This window comes from Apus apus, unplaced genomic scaffold (assembly GCF_020740795.1).
Source record: "Apus apus isolate bApuApu2 unplaced genomic scaffold, bApuApu2.pri.cur manual_scaffold_66_ctg1, whole genome shotgun sequence".
NCBI lineage: Eukaryota > Metazoa > Chordata > Aves > Apodiformes > Apodidae > Apus > Apus apus.
The window spans coordinates 6,590-23,788 of NW_026248864.1; the positions used below are offsets into that span (position 1 = coordinate 6,590).

At 51.2% G+C, this 17,199-nt stretch overlaps 1 protein-coding gene across 1 annotated transcript; it reads left to right on the forward strand.

The window, feature by feature from the left end:
• The first annotated feature begins 8,479 nt into the window (after positions 1–8,479).
• On the forward strand, positions 8,480–9,445 carry LOC127396307 (olfactory receptor 14A16-like). The gene has a single exon (XM_051643934.1). The coding sequence runs from the start codon at positions 8,480–8,482 to the stop codon at positions 9,443–9,445; it is 966 nt and encodes a 321-aa protein (XP_051499894.1).
• Positions 9,446–17,199: the final 7,754 nt, after the last annotated feature.

Here is a 17,199-nt window from a genome sequence, read left to right on the forward strand (position 1 = left end):
CATCTGGCCTTGGGGAGACAGATGTGGTTCAAGCCAAAATAGAGAGAGATACCACCCACCCACCCCCCTTTGGCACAGCCAGTCACTAGACTGGTTTTGAAAGGAGTCCCATTGTCTGACTCGGTCTTCCTGGAAGGACCATCTCCTTCATTCCTTCTATTTAGCGGCCCTTGGACACATGTCAGGAGAACAGCAGTGGGTTTATTGTCTCAGGTTCTCATGTCCTCTTTATGAGATCACACTAGAGAGACCACAGGTGGCATCCAAGTGGGTCCTGCCTCTCTTGCTGCTGTCTCCTAGCAGGACGTGTCCCCTTCATGGCTGCAGCACCAGCCTTCCCATCTCTCAGGCATCTTATTCCTTCCCTCAGTCATTTCTTCCATGGCTGAGGTGTGGAACTGATGGGGATCAGAGATCATGTCTCCATACTGTCGTGCTTTGAAAGCCACTTCACTCACAGCTGGTCTTTTTTAGTCATCAAATCATCCCCTGAAGGAGAACATCTGGGCATGTGCTGCTGGCACAGCCTGCACAGACCTCTGGAGCATTTGTGTGTGGCACAGAAGGTCACCAGGATCTGTAACCCCTTGTTATCATAGATCACCTCAGGCACAGCCAGTTCTCTCAGACACGTGATGTCTCTCTCAAGAGTGGCTGTTCTGCTTCGGCGCCAGTCAATGTCACCCTTGTGGGGGTATCTCTGCCTCACAGCTGAAAGAAGTTGGTTCCACAGGCTGGGAGTTCCTGCCTTACTCCCAAGTGCTCTATCAATGCCAGCATCTCTGGCCAGGGATCCCAACTGCCTGCCTTCTCTTTCGTCCATGTCAGAGATTTCAGCCCCACTGTCAAAGCAGCAGAGCAACCAAGGCAGAAGGGGCTCACCTTCATGGAGGGTCAAGTCCTTTCTCATGAGGTGCAGTTCCTTTAGAGAGAAAGGTTGGACAAGGTCATCGTTGTCATCTGCTTGAGAAGGGCCTGCTCCTCCATCTGCTGGAGAAGAATCTTCTCCATCACTCTCCTCCTGGTCCTGTGGAAGCTGTGGAGGTTTCAGACAGGGATGAGCTCTGGGACCAGTTGTCTTTGCCTTTCCCTTGATGACAGGATGAACCTTTACTCACTGGATGGAGGGCGAGTGGCCTTGGTCTTTGCAGCAGCAGCAGTGGTGGCAGCAGCCTTGCCTGGGGGGGAGTGGCAGTGAGGGGAACAATATCTTGCTCTACCATCCACAGAACATTCTAAACATTCAGCAGAAGCATCCCTACTGAAACCTGCCATTCAGATCCAGAGCTGGGAGATTCAGCCCGAGACAAAACGCAGAGGTAAAGCTGACCCTGCCATTACCAACATGGACCTTTCTGTTCACATCAAAGCCCTTACTACACACTGCCACCCTACAGATCAGTATCAAAACCCCTGTGAGCACTCAATATCTTCTCACAGGAGAGATGATGGCTTTGGCTACAGTCTTATAAATAAAAAACAATCACATACATGAACCAATCACATCTACATAAAAGAATCAGCAGAGCAGCTCCACAGAGCAGGATGATCCCAGCTGCACACCACATGTACAACTGCATCTTGGGAAACAGCTGCAGCAGAAACTTTGCAGGAAGTGTCTGTTCAGTTTTTCACCCGTCAGTAGATTCAGCAGAAGTGCAGCCCATTGCTACCTGAGGGATTCCTGCCATCAGAGCTGCAATCTTCAACATTCACCAATGACTTTTGAGCCTGGGCTAAAGATTCAGCCCCACGTCTGGCACCAATAATTGCTGTCACGGTTTGACTCAGGATGGGAATAGAAATGGCCTTTGTCTAGACAGTCTGCACCTGGAAGGACAGCTTTAGAAAGGGCCATTGTCTCATGACCACCAGGCAAAATTTTGTGTTGAGGCTCTGGACTTGGTTTCTTCCTTGTCCCTTCTTGGGGTAGCCAGGAGGTGTTGCACAGTTTTCCTACAGTTGGTGTTGCTCATCCTCCCACCCACTGCCCCCAAGAAGAGTCCTGACCCACAAGTGAGGGGTAGGATCTGCCTTCCTATTGCCTGGGGCTCAGAGTTTGGCCTCACTGCTTCATAGAATAAATAAAGACACTAAGAATTTTTAGCTTCAGAGCCACCTGCACAGGGATTTTCCTCCCTGCAATCACAGCCTCCAATTACCTGCTCTAACGAGTCCCTGGGGAAGTTTTGGCAGCAATAGCCCTCAGTGGGGCCAATCACTGCTTCAAGGTACTTTCAGTTTTGCTTCTGGATCCTTGAAACTATTCATTCATTCATCCATCTCTCAGCACCTGGGTTCGTGGACTCAGCACCAAATATACTGTGGGGCTCATTAAAATACAACAACCCTAACGAGCTGTGACTTTTCCTGTAATGATCTTCAGGTCCTCACAACTTGAACAGCTAATTGGAGTCTTTTCATCATGTAGTTAAGGAGGAATCTTTCATCATGTGCCTAATGAAAATGGCTTGGATTTCTTTATTTGAAAGGCTCTCTTTTGTGGCTTCTCAGCTTAGAGGAGAGATAAAGGCAACTCAATACAAGATGAGAAAGGAAAAACTAACAATGAGATAAAGCCAAATAAATCATTAGTCAGACTTGTTCTAAAATTAATGTTAAACAAATGCAAGTAAAACATAAAAATATTTTTTCTGCTTCACATCAGTTTCAGAGCTGCATTTTCCTTCATAACTGCTTTAAAAATATTTGAAACATTCTATTTTTCAGTGATTTCTGTATTGTAGATATTTTGTGATGTTATACTTCATTCTGCTCTATTTCATGATGTTGTATTTTTCTCTTATATGTTGTATAATTGCATTTGCTTAGCATACATTTTAAAACTCTTTTGTTATTTAATATCTTAAAACAGTATTTAAAATATAATAAATTATTAAAAAAGACACCCTAGACCAATATCACTTGCAGAATGCTTCTATCAGCTCTTCTCTCAACTGAAAATCATCCAAAATACCCATTGACATAACCCCCATTTTTGAGGTACTGTCTGAAATCTTCCTCCTGAACTACATGATGAAAATGCTCCCAAGGAGCTGTAAGGGTCTTGAAGACCTGAAGAGACAGGGAGACAAAAGGCTCCTCAGGGCTCTCTGCACTTTAATGACTCCCAGGGTGTGTTTGGTGCTGAGTCCATGATCCTCAGGTGCTGAGGGAAGACTGAACAAAGTGCTGAGGAAGCCAGAAGCAAAACTGAAAGTGTCTTGAAGCAGTGATTGGCCCCACTGAGGGCTATTGCTGACAAAGCCTCCCCAGGGACTCCTTACAGCAGGTAATTGGAGGCCACTGTCAAAGTAATTAAAAAAAACGTAAAACAACAAAAAAGCTTGTTAGGGCTTTGTAATACTTGCTTGTTAGGATGAGGATGATCTAGCTCGTTAGGACTAATGACATGAACCTCAGATACTGAGAGAAGCCTGAACAAAAGGAAGGACCCTGAAGCACTCAGGGGTCCCCCTGAGCCTGACAAAGCCTCCCCAGGGCCTCACTAGAGCAGATCATGGGAGGCCATGAGTGCAGGGAGGCAAAGGCCCTGGGCAGGTGCCTGTCCTGCTGAGAAACCCTTTGCTTTGTTGGATGGAGCAGAAAGGCCAAGCCCTGAGCCCAGGCCCTGGGAAGGCAGATCCTGTCCCTCTCACAGGGCTCAGGGCTCTTCCTGGGGGCAGTGGGGGCTGAGGGGGAGCAATGACAAGGGAAAGGAAATGCTGTGACAGTTTGGGTTTGGATTTTTTATTATTTTTGGTCATATAAATATATTTTATTTTTGATATTAGGATTAGGATTATATTTTGTTTCAATCATTAAGCAGTTCTCAACTCAACCCACAAAAGTTCTTTCCTTTTTCCCCCAGTTCTCCTTCCTGTCCCACTGGGAGGAGGCCACGTGAGCGAGGGGCTGTGTCTTGCTGAGTTGCTGGCTGGGGTTAAACCTGAACAGTCCTTTTGATTTGTGGTGCCAACGTGGGGCTGAAAGGGTTCAGAGAAGGACAGCTCTGATCAGAGCATGTTAAAATGAAGCAGTTATAATTGTTCCTTGTACTGGTTTCACAGTCACTGGGCACCATGTTGGTTGCTTTGCTCTCTGAGCTGTTATGAGAGCTGTGGGATGTCACACCTTCCATGCTTCTGGAGGTGCTGGTGGTCACCTCTGGAGCCTGGCTCAAGGGCATCACTGGGCTGGGCTGTGTGACCCTGATGGTGAGACTGACCTGGGATCCAGAGTCAGCACTGCTGTCACCTCTGTCCTTCAGCTGCAACCTCCTGGAGACTGTTAACAATGACAGTCCTCACCATTTCTCCCCGCTGAACCTATGGATGGAACAGACATCTCTGGCATTCAGGGGCCCTGAAACACCTGCTGCAATCAAACAAGCCCAGCAGTTCCAGCCTCCCTGCTTTGGAGGGCAATGACTGAAAGAGAACTCTGGGGAGGTCTGGCACATGGATCATATCACACTGCCACCAACCACCAAGGCAAGTGCCATGTGCTCACCAAGGTGGAAGGAACCACCGGATGGCTGGAAACATCTGCTGTGTCCCCTGCCACCACCCACACACTGTCCTGGCCTTTGGAAAACAAGTCCTATGTGACATGGTACCCAGCAAGGATGGAGTCAGACTGGGCCAAAGGGCCCTGAGTGGGTGTATCACAGCCCCCAGAGGTGCCAGAGGTGATCTATGATAACAAGGGTGTCACGGGCTGGTACCGGGGGCTCCCGGCTGTCAGGATGTTTCTGTGACTTGCCCCCCAATGTGGAGGGGTTTGTGAATGAGCCCGAGGGTCACACGCGGCGCTGCCTCTCACGGAGGAACGGCCACCGCGGGGCCGTATCTTAGAGGGTAGATCAGAACACCCTCCCACCACGCTCACAAATTGCTACTGAGGCCAATGTTTAGTTTATGAATTAATCGGTTTATTAAGGGTAAGCACTAATGAAGGGATCAAGGTTCAGGGGAGGTTCTCCAGGTGTCTATTGGAAAAGTTATTCCAAGGTACTATGGTCTTATTAAAGGCACACTCCGAGAAGGAGTGTAAAATCAGTGGAGTGAAAGGGTAGGAGTTGATCCCGGCAGGAAAGTGAGAGTGTGTGTGTGTCTGTGTGTGTGTGTGTGTCTGTGTGTGTGTGTCTGTGTGTGTGTGTGTATTTACCCTCCTTCCACAGCGCGTGGTTCCCGGGATGCGCTGGCAGGCTCGGCAGGAGATCCGTGGGGGGGCTTCCCGGGAACCGGGGCGACCCCTCCCAGCAGCAGCAGCTGCACCAAGCACGGCTCCAGTCCCGAAGCAGATGACAAACGCGGGCTGGGCAAGCTCCTACTTTGGTCTGGTTTGGTTCAGGCTGGGCAGGCAGGGTCCCCGGGGAGCGGGCACAGGTGCCCCCCTTTCCGCTTCTCCGGGCAGCGGTCGCGGGGCAGCCCCCCCTTCCCTCTCGGCTCCTCCGGACAGCGGGGCTGGCGTTCCAGGGGCTTCTGGTGCTGCAGCAGGGTCTGCTGCAGGTTCCCATGGCTTCTGCTGCTGCAGCAGGGTCTGCTGCAGGTTCCCATGGCTTCTGCTGCTGCAGCAGGGTCTGCTGCAGGTTCCCATGGCTTCTGCTGCTGCAGCAGGGTCTGCTGCAGGTTCCCATGGCTTCTGCTGCTGCAGCAGGGTCTCCTCCTGGGCAGGCAGAGAGCACCGGCCTGCAGATCTTGCCCTCTTTTATAGATCAGAAATCACAGTTCGAGAAAGTATCTCTGTTCAAATTAGCCAATTAGCACTGGCCAGGTACGTGCTCTGTCAGAGGCATCTTTAACCTATTGTCCATTCTTCTGCCAGTTATCAGAACCCTTATGCTCTTTTCTTGCTGTGGAGTTATCTGGTAGAACAGGAGGCCTCTTCCAGTTATTCCTTGGCTAAATGAGCAAAAAGACACCACTCTTGCTTTGCCGGCTTGAAAGGCATTTTGTTTAGTCTGATGTGGGGGGAGAGAAGATGGACCGTTCCCCAAAAAGAGGTTACAGATCCTGGTGACCTTCTGTGCGACACACAAATGCCCCAGAGGTCTGTGCAGGCTGTGCCAGCAGCACATGCCCAGATGTTCTCCTTCAGGGGATGATTTGATGACTACAAAGGACCAACTGTGAGTGAAGTGGCTTTCAAAGCACGACAGTATGGAGACATGATCTCTGATCCCCATCAGTTCCACACCTCAGCCATGGAAGAAATGACTGAGGGAAGGAATAAGATGCCTGAGAGATGGGAAGGCTGGTGCTGCAGCCATGAAGGGGACACGTCCTGCTAGGAGACAGCAGCAAGAGAGGCAGGACCCACTTGGATGCCACCTGTGGTCTCTCTAGTGTGATCTTATAAAGAGCACACGAGAACCTGAGACAATGAACCCACTGCTGTTCTCCTGAGACGTGTACATGGGCTGCTAAATAGAAGGAATGAAGGAGATGGTCCTTCCAGGAAGACTTGAGTCAGAAAATGGGACTCCTTTCAAAACCAGTCTAGTGACTGGCTGGGCCAAAGGGGGGTGGGTGGGTGGTACCTCTCTATATTTTGGCTTGAACCACATCTGTCTCCCCAAGGCCAGATGTCTGGTTTCATGGCCTTGCTGCGTGCCTCTAAATAAAGAGAGATCTGTCTGCTGGTTACAGCTACACAGAAAGTGTTGCACCTGATAGTTAGAGATTGTCATCAAAATATGTATAAATATATAGTGCTGGGTTGTGAGATTCCTCTAGAGGTCCTCTTTGGTTCAGGCCTCAGTACCTCATATGGCCTTGTATGGAATGTATGGCCATGACATCACCATGGGGCAGTAGAGCCTGAAATGGGATGTATGGCCATGACATCACCATGGGTGGCCAGTTTGGGAAGCAGGGGGATGTCCACAGCCTGCAGGGAAAGAGCTGCAGGAGTCAGACACTGTAGGACAGCCTGTGGTGGGGACAGCTGGGGGCACAGCCATGGCTGAGAGCCCCCAGCCCAGGTCTTGATCTCCTGGGCTGTGGAGCTTCTCTCTGCAGCTGCTGCCTACGAGGAGACACCTTCTCATGAGAGCAGCTGGACTCCATGGGCTCCTCATCACACCTGTGAGCCTGAGAAAGAGTGTCTCCTAGTCCTGCTCCAGGCACTGCACATCCCCACATCCCAGTGCCCGGGCAGAGCCCTGAGCAACGTGTGAGGGGCAGGATCTCTTCTCCCAGGGCCTCTGGGTCAGGGCTTGCACCTTGGAATCATCTCCCCCAGCCAGGCTGACTCCAGCTCAGAGCCATCTTGTCCTTGCCTTTGCCTGCCTGTCAGCAGGGCCTCCAGGTTCCTGCTCTCACCAGAGCCCAGGCAGCTTTGTCAGGGATGTCCCTCAGTGGGACCCCTTCACACTGCCAGAAACTCTGGAGTTTGCACCTGACTCTGGCTTCTGGAGAGGTTTCTTCAGCTTCACTGCTCATCAGAGCCACCTTGCCATGGCCTTTCCCTGCCTGCCATGAGTGCTTCCAGGTTCCTGCTCTAAGCAGCCCCTGTGCAGCCTTTCCTGGTAATGGTCCTCCCTGGGACCCATTAATGCTGCAGAAAGTTGGGAGTGTGCAGCTGAGCCTGCCTTGTGGAGAGGAGCCCCAGCAGGGGCTGAGGGCACTGCCTGCAGGCAGCAGGGGAGAGGAGCCAGGCAGGGAGAGAGGATAAAGGCAGGCAGGAGGGGCAGGAGGGCTGAGAGCTGCTGGAGGAGACATCTTCACAGCCCTGGGCATGGTGAGTGTCTCTTTGCATGCCCCTCTGTGCGGGGGGAGGAACCAGTCCTGGAGCTGCTGGCTTGGACAGGAGACCCAGACTCCTGCAGCTTTGCAGGGAGAGAGGAGCAGGTTTGTCAAGGCCCCTGAGAAAGTGCCTTCAGCCTTTCCTCTGCCTGCAGGAAGCACTGCCCTCAGCTCTGTGCTCTCCCCAGGGCTGATCTGGTCTCCTCTTCAGGAGTGGCCAGCACAGAGCTGCCCCTGGGCAGGGTCCTGCTGCCAGGAGGGCTCTGCAGGGCAGAGCTGAGCACAGGCTGGGTGGGATGGGGCTGTGAGCAGGGCCAGGGAGGAGAGGTGGGGACAGCTTCCAGCAGGAGCAGCTGCAGTCAGGTCCCTTCCCCGCAGCAAGCCCTTGGTCTCCTCTGCTCCACAGCAGAGCTCCTGGCTCCAAGGCTCTGGGATCTCAGCCTGAGTCACCTGCTTAGCAGCTTCTCATCCTCTATTCCATGTTCCCCCTGCTGTGGAGCAGGACAAACTCTTTTTGCAGCTGGGCTCCTCACATCACCCTTGGCCAGCACAGACCAGAGCTCCAGCCAGGGAGATGGAGGAATCTTCTGTAAGCAAGGAGAGAGTCAATGTCTGTTTTCTGGGGCTGGGGTTTGAGGGGATGGAATGGGAAGAGATTTGCTCAGGGCTGTCCTGACTTGTGAGTGTGCTTTCCTCCTCTGGCAGCACCTCGTGAGGAAAGGGCTGGGATGTCCAACAGCAGCTCCATCAGCCAGTTCCTCCTCCTGGCATTCGCAGACAGGCGGGAGCTGCAGCTCCTGCACTTCTGGCTCTTCCTGGGCATCTACCTGGCTGCCCTCCTGGGCAACGGCCTCATCATCACCACCATCGCCTGGGACCACCACCTCCACACCCCCATGTACTTCTTCCTGCTCAACCTCTCCCTCCTCGACCTGGGCTGCATCTCCACCACCCTCCCCAAAGCCATGGCCAATTCCCTCTGGGACACCACGGCCATCTCCTACTCTGCATGTGCTGCTCAGCTCTTCTTCTTTGCCTTCTTCATCACAGCAGAGTGGTCCCTTCTCACCATCATGTGCTATGACCGCTACGTGGCCATCTGCAGACCCCTGCACTACGGGACCCTCCTGGGCAGCAGAGCTTGTGTCCACATGGCAGCAGCTGCCTGGGCCTCTGGGTTTCTCAATGCTCTGCTGCACACAGCCAGTACATTTTCACTGCCCCTCTGCCAGGGCAATGTCCTGGGACAGTTCTTCTGTGAAATCCCCCAGATCCTCAAGCTTTCCTGCTCACACTCCTACCTCAGGGAACTTGGGCTTCTTGTGGTTAGTGCCTGTTTAGTGTTTGGCTGTTTTGTCTTCATGGTGGTGTCCTATGTGCAGATCTTCAGGGCTGTGCTGAGGATCCCCTCTCAGCAGGGAAGGCACAAAGCCTTTTCCACCTGCCTCCCTCACCTGACCGTGGTCTCCCTGGTCACCAGCACTGGCATCTTTGCCTACCTGAAGCCCCCCTCCATCTCCTACCCATCCCTGGAGCTGGTGCTGGCAGTTCTGTACTCAGTGGTGCCTCCAGCAGTGAACCCCCTCATCTACAGCATGAGGAACCAGCAGCTCAAGGATGCTGTGCAGAAACTGGTGACTGGAGGATTTTCAGAAGTGCTCACCTGGTTGTCTTCTTGTGCAAATCACTACTGATGTATCTCGTTATATGTCCTGTCCATCTTTGCTAGTTTTTCTGGGGTTTGATTATCAACTTCACAGTGATTTTGTTGCTGTGTTTTTCTTCTGTTGTTGTCCAGAAAGGAATGTCAGTACTTGTGCCCTTTCTAATTCTGTGTCTGTCCAGCTTGTGTTTGACCCAGAGTCTGTAAATTAGGAGCCGTGCTCTCTGTGTGTTTAAACAGAATCCAGACCTTCCAGGCACTCACAGATCCTTCCTTGGAGACCTTCTCAGAGCCTCTGTGCAAGCTCAAGGGCAGCCTTGGTTGTAGAGACCATGAAATGGTGGAGTTCAAGATACTCAGGGCAGCAAAGGGGGCTCACAGGAAGCTTAATATCCTTAGAATCATAGAATCATAGAATCATCCTGGTTGGAAGGGACCTTGCAGATTATCAAGTCCAACCGTAACCTAAATCCCCCTGCCATAACCTAATTTACCTGTTCAGTGCTTAAATCATGTTGCTAAGCACTATATCTACATTTCTTATAAGCACTTCCAGGGATGGTGACTCCACCACCTCCCTGGGCAGCCTGTTCCGCTGCCCAATCACTCTTTCGGTAAAGAAATTCTTTCTAATATCCACTCTAACCCTCCCCTGGTGCAGCTTCAGGCCATTTCCTCTTATCCTGTTGCCGGCGGCGAGGGAGGCAAGCAGTCCAGAATCAATGTGATTGATAAAGCAAACTCCGATTTATTGAATACACAGTGTTACTTTTATACCCTTTTCCAAACCTACATGTAGTGAATTCATTGGATAGTAACCACGCATAGTGAGTTCATTGGATAGTAACTACTTGTAGTGATTTCACTGGACGGCAACTACTTGCAGTGATTTTACTGGATAATAACACACATCTGAGTTCCAGGGTTCTTCCTTGTTTTCTATCATTCTACTTCTCTACCTTGTCCTTGAGTTAGTTTAAGCTAACAGAGATTGTTTATACTTGTGTTAGGCTAAAAAAAGAGATTGCTTGTACAGCTGCTGTTTGTGTTACACTCTCAAGGCCTCTCGAGGAGATAGCAGGGGCCCATGGCCCTGCTGCTCAAGCCATTCTGCAACAATTCCCCCTTTTTCTTTTTGTACAAGCAATATCTTATCAGACAATCTTGTTACATTTTTCGTAATACAATGGTAAGCTATCTTGATTACAAGTACAATAGGCAATAGCATAGTGACCCAACGCAATCCCTCTGCAATGATTGATATCAGCCAAGGAGAAATTCCTCCAAATATGGATGTCAGGCAGGAGTCAAATGGACTGTTACTGTATTCCTTAAACTGACTCCAGTCATAAGAGGGCATCCCTATTAAGCATGTACGAAATGGGTCAGCAGCTGATGCAAGAGAGAAACAAAAAGCTGATTGTCCAGATGGTAATATGGACATATTTCAGTCGTCCAAACTCAAAGGCGTGACAAATGCACGTCAAATCCGTGACATCAATCTGCCATACTTCATCTGGGCCTAGACCCCGAGGGTTCACCCCAACACCGAGACCTGGAGCATGATGGCTGCAGGTAGGACACGCCTTCATGATTCCTCTCGCTCCTTCCATCCTGATGTTGAACTGCTTGTGTAGACCTCGAGCATTTTGATGAAACGTCGCATGGGCCTCTCAAGCCTCGGTCAATTCATTAGTGGGCACCATCACTGACACTAACTGATCTGCCCGTGCATTGCCTTCATGATCAACTGCTGATGGAAGGCCTGGAGGTGGAGGAGGTGGGGGCACCGTGGCACCAGGAAGTACAAATAGTCCTTTTAATCCACTGGACGAACGTCCTAACAATAGTGCCCCATGTGTCTGTCCCTTAATCATCACTGGTCCTTTAACTCCAGTAGGAATCCTTTAAGGTTTGTTATCAATGAGGGTCACATCTATTGCGGTTGCCAAGTCCAAGCCGAGGCTTCTGGATGTTGTAGGCTGTAATTCGTCGGTAGTTCGCAGTTGTCGTCGCAAGATGGAGCTGTTGCTACATGAACTGCTGTTGGTGTCCGCGCCGCAGTTCCTGGAGCTCTGCCTGAAGATCGATCTTGCGGAAGAGGCACAAGGGCTGCTAAGACTTGGCTCTGGGCTTGCACTAAATTGTTCCCTAATTCTTTCACTGCTTCTACCAACATTGCTTGCGGTCCGACCGGCACCCTACTCATCCGCTCTAACATTTCCTCTACAGAAGCATCCCCGGGCAGCGTCACAATAATAGCCCGAGTAGCGGCATCACAGTTCTCCATAATACACTGCCGTGATAATGCTCCCTTCATCCACTCCTGCGCATCTGAACCATCAATTGCATCAGTAACTCTGCCCACAAAACTAGCAAACGGCTCTTCCCTGCCCTGTTTAATAGACATATAGGGCGGGGTGGGTGGTGCTGTCTCAACCAGTGATATAGCTATGCGGGCTAACCGCATTGATTCCCTTAGTACTGCCGGACCTAGCTGTACCTGCATATCCACAGTAGCAAAAGGACCCACGCCCATCAAATGTTCCACCGTGACACCCTGCAATGGGTCCTGCTGACCGCGGGGGATGTTAACTGCCCTGTCACAAAGTCTATTCCAATGCGCTTGCCACAACATTAATTGCGACTACGTCATAATCATTCTCACAATCGTCTTAATATCTTCTGGGCAAAGAATTCCACTGCCCCAAATATAATTCAACATTTGCCTGGTGGGTTCACTGTGTAACCCAGATTCATTTACCGTAGCACGTAACTGTGACAACAGCTTCCAATCAAGAGGACTATACTCTCCTCTTGCCCCTTGATCTGTAACTTCAAAGAACACCGGAAAGGCACAAGATTCCTGCATAACACTTAACAAGTCATGATCACCCTTCTCGATAGCTGTCTGAGAGATCTCCTGCCAGTTTATACACAACACTCCCGCGGAACTTTTTCTGAACTTCCCTTCCTGATTACTATCACTTTTCACTACCAGCTCATTCTTATGATTTTCTGCTGTCTCTCGTTTCAACTCCTCCTCGGCATTCTCTGGCAGTCTGCCTTCTCCATTATGTTCTTCTAACTGCGGAGCCGATGGCCCCCCTCCCCCAGAAGCACTAGCAATCAAAGGCTTCACTAACACCGAACACCCTGTCGGGGGGTGGGCACATAATCAACCTCTAACTGGAGCTTGCCTGCCTCTTTTTCTGTACCTACTCCTTTCAAGTGACTGGAAGCAACTGCTGCTATTTTTTCCTCTGCCTGATACTGTTTAAGACAATTTATCACTGCCCGCCATGGCTTCATTAACTTTTTCACACCCTTATCACCATCTATTACCCTATTCCATAGCAAATCACCGCACTCTCGCCACGCCTCAACCTGAAACAACGCACCTGGATCCTTAAAACACCCTTGATCTTTCCCAAAAGCTACCAACCCCGCTAACTCCTTTTTAAGGTCAATATCCTTTACTGCCCGCTTTTCTAAAAAGCGTAATAATAAACCAAGGGCTACCTCACTTTCCATTTTCAGCCAGTATACCTATATATCCCTGACCCTAATAATTTAGTGCAGCCTTTTACCTTGTCTTAGAGCGCGCTCTTCATCAAAATCGTCATGAGTAGCCCAACAATCCGGACGGCGAACCTCTGCTCTCAGGTCGGTTCAAGCAGGGATCAGCCTGTCGATGCCAGCATTCTGCGGCTGATCTTCTGCTCCCCAGTCGCTGCTGCCGGTGCTTCTCCGGAGCTCCCGCCGACTTGGGTGACAACAAGGAATGGGGGTCCCTGTTCGGGCGCCACTTGCCGGTGCCGAGGGAGGCAAGCAGTCCAGAATCAGTGTGATTGATCAAGCAAGCTTCGATTTATTGAATACACAGTGTTACTTTTATACCCTTTTCCAAAACTACTTGTAGTGATTGCATTGGATAGTCATGATATCATTGGATAGCTCTATTTACATGCTCCACCTTCTGTATGGTAACATACACACAGAGTTCTCAGGGTTCTTCCTTATTCTCTGTTATTCTACTTCTCTGTCTTGTCCTTGTGTTAGTTTGCTTGTTACATTCTTATATACAAGGCCCAGTGCCTCCCTTTGTTAAGCTAACAAAGAGACTGTTATACTTGTGTTAGGCTAACAAGGAGATTGCTTGTACAGTTGCTACTTGTGTTTAAGTCTCAAGGAGATTGCAAGGACCCATGGCCTTGCTGCTCAAGCCATTCTTCAACAGTCATCCATTATGACATCATCCATTTTCACGTCACCCATTATGACATCACCAACAATGATGTCACCCATTATGACATCACCCATTATGATGTCAACCATTCCATTATGACATCATACATTATGAAATCGCCCATTATAACGTCATCCATTATGACATCATCCATTATGTGGAAATTCATTATGATGTCACCCATTAGGATGTCACCCATTATGACATCACCAACTATGTTGTCATCCATTATGATGTCATCCATTATGACATCACCCATTATGATGTCATCCATTATGACATAACCCATTATGAAGTCACCCATTATGATATCACCAACTATGACAGCATCCATTATGTCATCACCAACTATGACATCACCCATTATGACGTCATCCACTATGACGTCACCCATTATGACATCACCATTATGACATCACCCATTGTGACGTCACCCATTATGACATCATGCTTTATGATGTCACCAATTATGACGTCACCCGTTATTACATCATCCATTATGACATCATCCATTATTACATCACCCATTATGACGTCATCCATTACGGCATCACCCATTATGTCATCATCCATGATGACGTAATCCTTTATGACGTCACCCATTATGACGTCACCCATTTTGATGTCAACCATTATGACGTCACCAACTATGATGACACCCATTATGACATCACCCATTATGACATCACCAACTATGACATCACCAACTATGACATCATCCATTATGATATCAGCTGTAGCGAGCCGGTACCGGGGCCTCCCGGCTGTCAGGATCCTTTTGCGACTGCCCCTCCCGATGTGGAGGGGTTTGTGAATGAGCCCGAGGGTCACACGCGGCGCTGCCTCTCACGGAGGAACGGCCACCGCGGGGCCGTATTTCAGGGGGGGAGTTAGAAAGCACCCCCACCCCACCACGCTCAGAAATTGCCTCTGAAGCCAAGGGTTGCTCCACAAACTGATCGGTTTATTAAGGGTTAACACAAACCCAGGGATGATGTTTAGGGACAATGCAAATGTGAATGGCTACCAGGGATATCAATATGTGTGTGGTGAGAAAGTGTCCTTTAGGGAGGCAATGCAAGAGGTCCTGAGCTTTTGAGGGAGAGGGTTAAGGAGCAAAGGGAGGAGGGGGGAGGGAAGGAAACTCGACGTCAGTCCTGCTGGAGAGGTTGTGGGGGGTGTGTGTGTGTGTGTGTGTGTGTGTGTGTGTGTGTGTGTGTGAGGTGGTGTCACCCCCAGCCTGTCCCCAGGCTCCGTTCCCAGCGGCAGGGTTGGTCGGTGGCCCCTTCTGGCCAGGCAGGACGGCAGGTCCGTGGTGTCGGAGGGGCAGCCTCTCGGCAGCGGGTGCAGCGGCCGCTGGTTTCCCCTCCAGTGGCAGCAACACGGGGAGGGGGCTCCGGCCCCGACCCCAGGGCTCGGGACCCCGGCACGCTCGGCGCTGAGGCTCAGGCTGGACCCGGGGCAGGCAGGCAGGCAGGGTCCCAGCACCAGTGTCCGCAGCAGGGGGGTGTCCCAGGCAGAAAGCGTCCGAACGGGCCTCAGGGAGGAGGGAAGGGCCCACCTGCTGCCCTCGCCCCTTTGATACCCCCTGACCCACCTGTCCAGTCAGTGTCACTGTCCAGAGCCAACGAGCATCCACCCCTTGCTGCTTCCTTTACCGTTTCCCCAGCGTTGCCCTGTGGAACACAGCCCTGGAGCCGGGCGGCACAGGGACCTTGACCCCGAGGGGCAGCTTCAGCAGCTCCGGGTCCATCAGCCCAGCAGCTCCTTGTCCTGCTGCTGCCTTCTGTGCCCGGCCGAGGAAGAGAGAGACACTCTCTCCATGGCCATTGTCACTCAGCAGCCAGAACAACCCCAGCACTGGCCTCTCACCACAGCTGACAGAGATTGCTTGTCCCTCCCACAGGGACACATTGTCAGCAAGGGCAGGAGTCCCTGTTTGCCCTGTGCAGACAAGACCTGAGCATGAGCATCATGTGTGGGTGGTGAGATGAACCCCAGAGAGCACAACCCCCCCAGCTCTTCCTGAGGGGCTGTGAGGGTCTGTAGGACAGACAGTGTCTCCAGGTCACTCCATGTTGACAGCAACGTCCCCTGCAAACCACCTGGATGCAGCTGAGGGATGTGCTTCCTTGAACCAAGGGCCACCAGCCTGTCCCAGCTGCTGGCCACCATCTCTGCCCACAGGGCTGTGAGTCCTATTTGTCAGCCTGTTGCAGCTTGGAGTGTTTCCTGCTGGTGGCCACAGCCTGCCTTCAGGGCTGGGCTTGCTGTCACCTGCCTCTGTCTGCAGGATTCATGGGCTGGAAGGTCGGTCCTGAGCAGGCAATGGCACCTGGGTCAGGGGTGTTTGGGTTTGAGTGATTCTGGCCTGGTGTTGAGCACCTGTAAGAGGAACTAGAGAGAGGGTCCTTAACTCCCTGAAAGACCCAGGAGGGTCGGAACAGGGATGGGTCAATATTCCCCCTGTTCCTGCCATACTCTACAAAAGCAGGAGAACCAGAAGCTCAGGCCCTTTCCTTCCTCTGCCTCCTTCCTTTCTGCTGCTGCTGCTGCTGCTGCCTGGGGATTCTTCAGTTCACCAGGTGCTCTCTGGAATCCAACTCCACCAGGTGCTGTGAGGAGCTGTGGACGCCTCTCCTGAAGTGGCCTTGCTGCAAGGGACCCTCACCCACCCGTTCCTGCCATCAGCTAGATGGGGTTTGTATGTGTTTGTGTATCAGTGGAGAGACCTGTTCTCCCCCCGACCTGTTCCTCCCTTCCCGGTTTTAGAGTGAATTCCTTCCTGTTTCCATTTCCAGCCCGTCAGTCTATCTTCCTTATTGCACTTCTATCTTCCCTTGGGAGGCTGGAGAGGGGTAATAGGGAGCAATTCGGCCTCCTGTGGTTCGCCCTGTCTGTTTAAACCAAGACACGAGGTAAGAATTGATTCAACACATAGGATGTCAGGCTCAGCATCTCAGCTCGGGGGTTGCTGGGGTGGGGAATTGTTGCTCGGAAGAATCACGCGCACGGTGTCCCGGGTGGTGAGCAGGTGTCTTGTGCAGCATGCTGTCTTGTCTTTTATTAGTATCACTGGTATTGCTGTTTCTTCAGGCCTTCTCTTGTCGAGGGAGGTGACTCTCCCCCTCTTCTCTGCTGTGGGAAGACCCTCCCTGCGGTGCTGTGTTCAGTTCTGGGGTGACCAAGACCAGAAGGGCATGGAGCTCCTGGAGGGAGTCCAGAGGAGACCACAAAGAAGATGAAAGGGCTGAGAGAGTTGGGGGTGTTGAGCCTGGAGAAGAGAAGGTTCCAGAGAGACCTTGGAGCACCTTCCAGTACTTGAAGGGGCTCCAGGAAAGCTGGGGAGTGGCTTTTTCCTAGGGCATGGAGTGATGGAGTGAGGGGCAATGGGGTTACCCTGGTGTCGGGAGCCGATATTGGCTACAACCAAGGCTGCCCTTGAGCTTGGCATCCCTCACCAGCCCTTCCTTGCAGGTGAGATCAAGGTCCAGCACAGCACCTCACTGTGTTGTTTTCTCAATTCTTAAAAAAAC

Coding starts and splice junctions, on each gene's coding strand:
- LOC127396307 (XM_051643934.1), top strand. CDS start 8,480: ATGTCCAACAGCAGCTCCATCAGCCAGTTCCTCCTCCTGGCATTCGCA.